Source organism: Vicia villosa, unplaced genomic scaffold, assembly GCF_029867415.1.
Source record: "Vicia villosa cultivar HV-30 ecotype Madison, WI unplaced genomic scaffold, Vvil1.0 ctg.000076F_1_1_3, whole genome shotgun sequence".
Taxonomy (NCBI): domain Eukaryota; kingdom Viridiplantae; phylum Streptophyta; class Magnoliopsida; order Fabales; family Fabaceae; genus Vicia; species Vicia villosa.
This window is the reverse complement of record NW_026705000.1, coordinates 152,144-159,286: the sequence shown is the minus strand read 5'-3', so window position 1 is coordinate 159,286 and position 7,143 is coordinate 152,144. Positions and strand designations below refer to the sequence as shown.

At 33.9% G+C, this 7,143-nt stretch overlaps 1 protein-coding gene across 1 annotated transcript; it reads right to left on the bottom strand.

Annotated features, from left to right (window-relative positions):
- Positions 1-2,629: 2,629 nt before the first annotated feature.
- On the bottom strand, positions 2,630-6,356 carry LOC131623632 (choline transporter protein 1-like). Its single transcript, XM_058894637.1, has 9 exons — positions 6,010-6,356; positions 5,416-5,768; positions 4,850-4,995; positions 4,575-4,758; positions 4,389-4,462; positions 3,809-4,279; positions 3,462-3,722; positions 3,153-3,380; positions 2,630-3,066 (listed from the first exon to the last, which is right to left on the bottom strand). Exons 1-9 carry the CDS (start codon positions 6,198-6,200, stop codon positions 2,875-2,877), a joined length of 2,100 nt encoding a protein of 699 aa, XP_058750620.1. The 5' UTR covers positions 6,201-6,356; the 3' UTR covers positions 2,630-2,874.
- Positions 6,357-7,143: the final 787 nt, after the last annotated feature.

The following is a 7,143-nucleotide window of genomic DNA, read 5'->3' as shown; positions in this document are numbered from 1 at the left end:
GTGCAACAATGAATTAGGCAATTAAATTCTATGTAACTTTATTCCTATGATGTAATCGTTTTATCGTAATGAAAATCGTTGTCTCATTTCTAAATTCTCATTTGTTAAAAAAAGATTTTTAAAAAAAAAAGTGCACTTAGGCGCCATCTGAGATGGCTTAGTGCAAAACAGATGCACGTAGAGGCCATCTCACATGGTGCCTCCTCTAAAAGCTACAATGGAGGCGTCATTCCATATGGCTGATACACTTTAGCAATTTCTAAAACCTGATTATTTACGTAATTTTCTCTTAAACGTGGTTATTTGCGTAATTTTTTTATTACATGGTTATTTTCAAAAAAAAAATTATCATCTAGAATTCTAAAATGGGTTCCATTAAATTTCCATTATATTCCAAATTTAACTACGCGGCCAATATTACTACGATGCCCTTAAGATAGCTTCTTTGATTCTTGTCAAGTACCCTTTAATAACACTTTTTAAAAAATATTATTAAAGTTGTTTTTCTAATGCAGTACATAATTACGGAAAAATGGAGGAAAAAATTTGTGTGTCTGTGCGTGCGTGTGTGCGTGGGTGTGTGTGTGTGGAAGATCGTGATTATTTTTCAGTGATTTTTAACACCATTGAAGAGTGGAGTAGGCAAAGCGAAGACGGACGTTGAACTACTATATATCTATGTGTATCTTTTCTTTTTCCCTCTTCTCCTTTTACTTTTCTAGTATTCATTAATATCACTATCGCGTTAGTGCATTATTGCATCATTTGTATTCCATATAAGTTAGACCTTGCTTATAGATATTTAATGTGTAAGCTTATGTATGTTATGTATCAATCTTATTGGATTATTATGAATCCAATTATGTCTTGAAATAACATCTAAGTAAAGAGTTTTTAAATCGCTTTGTTTAAAGCAGCTTTGGTTGTCTTGTGATTGACTTGAATTTGAAGCAATTAAGTTCTTAGTGACATTATGTATTATTTCACTTGGTTTAATTTATTGAGATGCTTTCAAACTCTCATAGTATTGTGTTTTGTCTATGCGCTTTTTATTTCGTTTATGGGACCTAAAATGTTTTTGAAATTTTCTTTTAAGGGATAGGTTTATTCAAATCCCCCCCCCCCCCTCCACACACACACACCTTTTCTAGACATCTTTGTGTCATATTCTCATCCAACATCTACCTCCTCCACTCTCTTATGTTATGGAGAATTCGACTCTCCATCTTATTTTAGGCAGTTGGGTTGGCATCTCATGCAACATAGGTTCCCTTCTATAGAGAATGGTTTTAAGCGGAAGATTATTGTTGACCAATGTGGTGTCTCTTGTATCTTGTGCATAGACTTGTTAGAATATGTCTCTCATTTGTTTGTCATGTGATATAGTTTTGTTTGTGTGGTATATGATTTTTAAGTGGTTGAGGTGGCTGGTTGTTCTCCCTAGGGGTCCTAGGGTCCTTTTTGCATTGTTTCTCTCTTTAGGAAATAGGAATAAAATCATTAATGGGTTTTTCTATAATTTAGCATACAATTGTTTGGACTATTTGAATTGTGTGTAATGATATGATTTTTCTAATGCTACAACAAACGTGAAAGCGGTTGAGTAGAAGAGCATTTCTGGCTTCGAACTAATTTCTTGATAAATCAACTGCGAGCTCATGTTCTTTCTTTGAATAATTTCATAACCTTATCATGTGCCATAACCAATAGCAAATCAATATTTCAGATATGGTTCATAGATTATTGGGTTAATAACAGTTTACCCCTGTAATATAAGCGTGTTACCGGTCAAAAACAAGTTTTGGCAACGGTTTTTTTGAAAAAACCGTTGTCAAAAGGTAGGGAGAGGGGAAGTAAAATTCGCTACCATTACAGGGTGAATTACTATTAACCCTAGATTGTTCTATGGTTTCGGTCCTTTTTGGGGGTCCCTATTCTATTAATGGTGATTTTTTAGGGTCTCGTATCTAACCTAAGTCCCTTATTGGGTGAGATTCAGTTGTGTGATTTTTCCTCCGATGTTGGTCCTTCCAATGTAATGGTTCTTCAGTTCAGTTTTTAATTCTTATTTTCTCTTTGTTTTCTTTGTTTTCCTTTGTTCTTTTTCTTTGTTATGTTTTACTTTTTCAATATGATACTCCATGTATTATCTAAACAACTCTCTACTATTTATATATTTACTTTGTCATGTGAAAGAGTGCCTAGAAAGATTTAGAAAAAAATCATAAAGAAAGGGGTTAGGATTGTCTATATTCAAGCTATTTAAGATATGTATGAAGAAGTGTCGACTAGTGTGCAGAGATATGGTGGAGAGACGAAGATGTTGTCATATTAAATATTTGTTATATTTTATTTTTCTTTTGACCTTTTTGTGATAGATAGGGGAAAAAACTAAGTCCAAAAGATAAAAGATCGTAAATATAAAATAAGTAATTGTGGAAATAATATAGCCAAGCGGTGAAGCAATTATTTGAAGAAAATGATTGATGATTTTATTATAAAAAATCATTGTTACTAAGAAAAATAGAGGCAATTATTTGTAGTACAGAAGCCAGATTTAAGACTATAGTTCAGGGTATTTATGAAGGAATTATAGGTTTAAAAAATCTTAGGAGGAACTTTAGATGAAAATTGATAACAAGTCAAGATGGATTATAACTATATTAGTAGTATAGAATCTGTTGTAGTTATGCCCATAACATGATATCCAAGAACCTATTTATCAAAAAAACTACTTAAAATGCTACTGATTTCAGCATTGTCTAAAACATATATACAAGGAGAAAAATTCAAACTACAAAATCTTAACTAGATTCTAAATACTTAAGTAATGCTAAAAAGTCGAAAACCAAGAATACGATACACGGAAATATTTTAACAAGATCCTTCTGCAAGTCTTTGCATCTCATTTTGATCATTCAGAGTTTCAATGAGAAGAGGAGGAGCATATTGTGCTGTTCCATGCTCTTCAGAATCCTGACAGAATGAGAGAATGATGGTGTCGATTGACATTTCAATAACTCCAAAGAAAAGTGTCGCAACAATATATCCAAGAGCCCAGCAAACCTGCATTTTACGCAGTATCGAACGTGAGATTCAGAATCTTGATAATTGTTATCTATTATGGTGATGTTAGATTGTAGAAAACATACCATAACAGGAAAGAACGGAGATGAAATCTTGTTATGCGCAGATTTGTATTTGTGTGTGTCTAACATGAGGAAAGCGAAAACAGCACTTGAGAGGCTGACACATAGTTTTCCGAGGAATAAGATAACGTCTCCGATCACATTGACACGTCCAATCCGTAAGATGTTATTCTTAATCAAATTCGTTGCAATAGATGAAGCGCTAAAGAAATTTTTACCGGTTATAGCAATCTGCAAAAAGACAAATAACAGAAAAGGATGACTCACCGAATAAGTAAAGAATTAATAAAATACGCAATAAACACATTTTACCATGATATAGGCATTTCGGTTGAATGATTTGATGGTCCATTCAATACACATAAGAAAAAATTGAGATGACTGGTATGCCGCCTTCCCGAACCAGTTGTCGGGCACATGACTGGAGACTTTCAGTTTGCGGCGAATAGATTCGAGCAGGAAGCGGATTGATTCTACAAATGATACAGTCAAGGAGCCAAGAGCCAGAGAACCAAGACTGTAACGAGTAAGCCTCTTCATGGAGGAAAAGACGGAAATAAAAGGAATATCTGGCTGCATTGACAAAAAAAAAAAGTTAAATTTTAAAGATAGAAAATTGTTTACTTAATTGATAATCAAATTCAAACTTTTGGACTTACTGATGCTTCACCATGGCCCCAATAATAAGAGGCGACAGATCCGGCAATCACCGTTGATGAGCATGATATGAGAAATTGTGTAACCCAATAACAACCAAACAGATGAAAGAGGATAGCAGCTCCAATATGTGGCGTGTAATGGATGCTATATCCACAACAACGATCGCAGATTACCCTCTTTTCTATGAGGTTATATGAACAGCAGTTAGCTTGGCAGTCATTCTGAACAACCTGACCCGAGCTGAATAAATGGAGAAAAACCGAAATCCATAACATGTAGAACACTGCAAGGATACCGTATGGTATGATTGGGAAAACAATAAGTGCTTGAACTTCTCCTATCACTTTTGCTGCAACCTTAAGGACAGAAGTTGCCATAAGGATGCGCCGAACAATAGCAATTGATGTAAGAATGGAAACAACCATTATAAAAGTCATGAGGACAGTGATAACGCGTAGATGAGTCAGCTCCTGAAACCGAAATCTGTTTGTAAGATTTACATGATAAAGTCATCAGTGCAGAGGGAGAGGGAGGGATCACAAAGTAAATATATACTAATTTAGGCAGAGTGATGCTTACCTTTCCATATATATGAATGTAAGGATCGTGCTCCCCGATGATGGGTGTTATAGTGTCATTTCCTATCCATCCAACTGAAAGTCGAGGAAGAGAAGGAATTATTAACTTGGTATTCCGTTTGATTGATGTTTTCAAAGATAAAGAAAAGATTTGTCTAGATCTAGATAGCTCAGCAAAGATTCTAACCTTTTAGGTAGTAGAACATTGTAACTGATACTATTAGAAGATCAAAGAAAACCACCGTTATCCAAGGCATTGCAGAAACAAAATGCCGGATCATCAGCAGCCAAATCACAGAGAGAAACAAAGGTAAAATCCCACCACAAACAATCAGGACAGGCCATGTCTTTCCTATGTCAGCCATGTATCTCTGTAGACACAAAAAAATTGTAAAAAATCAAATTTCAGCAACATAGGCAAAAGTATCAACCAGTTGAATGTTTATAAAAAAAAAAACTAACCTTTAAGATAGCTGAATGAGAATTGATATACTTGTGAATGGACTTATCAATGACAATATCTTCATTGATGCTAACTCCACCCTTCTGCTTCCAATGCGTTAAAGACACATTTGATGCTCTAGCAATGAATTGGCAACTCCAGTAAACTAGACAAAAACATTATGCTTTAAGAATCAGCCATAAGGTATTGTTGAGAATCATGGTAGAGCCACAGAGAGATAAATAAAATTGAGAGACACATTAGTTACTTGAAATTGATAGAACTAGAACAATGATTGCAATAAATGTAGGATGCACTTTATATAGTGATTTTAATTAATCTAACTAATCTTAAAAAACTTGCAACTACTATAACAAACTCCAACTAACTTTAACAGGTATTTCAAAAACTCATTAAGGAATAGGATATTGACAGATCCCTAACGCCCCCTCCTATTCTTACGAGGAAAGAGCACTCGATGCAACCAGGGTCAAAACTCAAAGTAATACAACACAAGTATTAGCAGACACGCAACAAAACACAAAATCTATGAATATTGAATACATTGGAATGGAAAAGCTCTCACCATTTACACTAGGAAATATAACAGGATAACAAGGCCCTTGAAGTTGAACAGACGAGTTTTTCATTTCCGGCGTGAGCAACTCATAATAATCATAGTTCATATCAATCCAATCATTCATTGAAACACGAATATCTCCTTCAGGATAATCACAGACCCAAGTAAGTGACTCTTCCGAAGGAACAGGACAGTCCAACAAGCATATACTGCGAGCATCGGCAAGTTTAAACTGACTATCCTTTAATCCACTTTGATAAACCTGATTAGGGTTTAGCCAGTATTTGAGTTCCAACTCATGAAGTCCTGCATGCTTGTCCCCACACACATTTCCTTTGTAGTCTAGCCCAAAAGTAAGCCTGATAAAGAACAGTATCAGTTATCACAAATGACACAGCACAACCATAACAACAAAAGCAATAGGCTTTACAATCAAAACCTACTTCCAATGCAATATAACAAAGGCAAAACACCATAAAAGAACCCCATTAAGAAATAGCATCAAAATCTCATGATTAAGATCAAACTTGATAACTACAAGTAAAATTAGCCAATTACAGAAACACAATGAAATAAAGTTTGAGACTTTAAGATTTATACCTTAATGGGTTTCCTTTGTTGAAAGCAAAGCTAGAGTTAACAATTATGGCAACCCAGAATGCAATGAAGATGACAAGAACAGCTATGTCTTTGCATTTTCTGTTGTGCTTTATGATCCCATTTCCACCCATTTGGATAGTTCCATCGCTTGATGGGTACCTCCCAATTACAGCACCCAAAGAAGCCCTCATTTTAAAGATGGTGTCTTTTTGCGGTTGTAAAGTATTGAACTTTACTCAGTTCAACATTGAAGGGAGGGATGCACTCGCTCACCGGCAGAAGATGCAGACAGCAAGAAGAAGAACAAGAGACAGAAGTGGTGTGAAAGGAAAGACTATGAAAGAGAATGTGAAAAGGTTCTTATGTAATAATGAAGATTGAATTTAGCTATTAATTTTAAATTTAGTAAAATTAAAGTTAATAGTAAATAAAGTGAAGAAAAAGTATTTTTAATATATTTTTAAGTTTGGTAATATATAATAAGAGAATAAATTAGGACTAAATTAGATAAATTTAAATTTAATGGACTTATTTAATTGGTTTCGTATTAATACAATAAAGTAATTATTATTTATAATTTCATACTTATAATATTCATCCCAATTTTGTGAATTGAGATTAATTATTTTAAGTTTTTAAGTAAGTTTGTTGAATGTTATTTTGGTAAATCATTTGTTAACACATGTGTTAATTGATGTAAGTTATCAATTTACTGTCTAACTTTTTTTTTTTATGAAATATTGGACAATCTCAAAATGTTTTGTCTTGTCATGTTGAACCGGATTATCTGTAATATTGATGGTCGGTTTATTGTCACAAAACAATTTTATAAGGCTTTCACACATCTTCTAGCACTTGTTTTATCCATAATATTTTTAAAATTCCTAATGTCATAGCTCTGAATTATGCTTCAACGTTTAATCGAGCAACTACACTTTGTTTTGTACTCTTCCGAGCAATAAGATATCCACACAAGCAAATATAATAGTCTGAAGTAGATCTTCTATCAATAAATGAATTTGCATAATTAGCGACTATGTAAGCCTCAATAGTTAGACGTTCACCTCTTTTAAACAAGTTATTTTCCTCAGTGACTTTGAGATATTCTAGAACGTGGTCAACAACAGCCTGCAA

Bases quoted from the DNA above. Each gene is read 5' to 3' on its own strand.
- LOC131623632 (XM_058894637.1), bottom strand. From the start codon at position 6,200: ATGAGGGCTTCTTTGGGTGCTGTAATTGGGAGGTACCCATCAAGCGAT. The intron at 4,759-4,849 runs GTTAGTTTTTTT...TTGTGTCTACAG, and splicing joins CTCATTCAGCTATCTTAAAG to AGATACATGGCTGACATAGG. The intron at 3,723-3,808 runs GTAAGTCCAAAA...TTGTCAATGCAG, and splicing joins GGGGCCATGGTGAAGCATCA to CCAGATATTCCTTTTATTTC.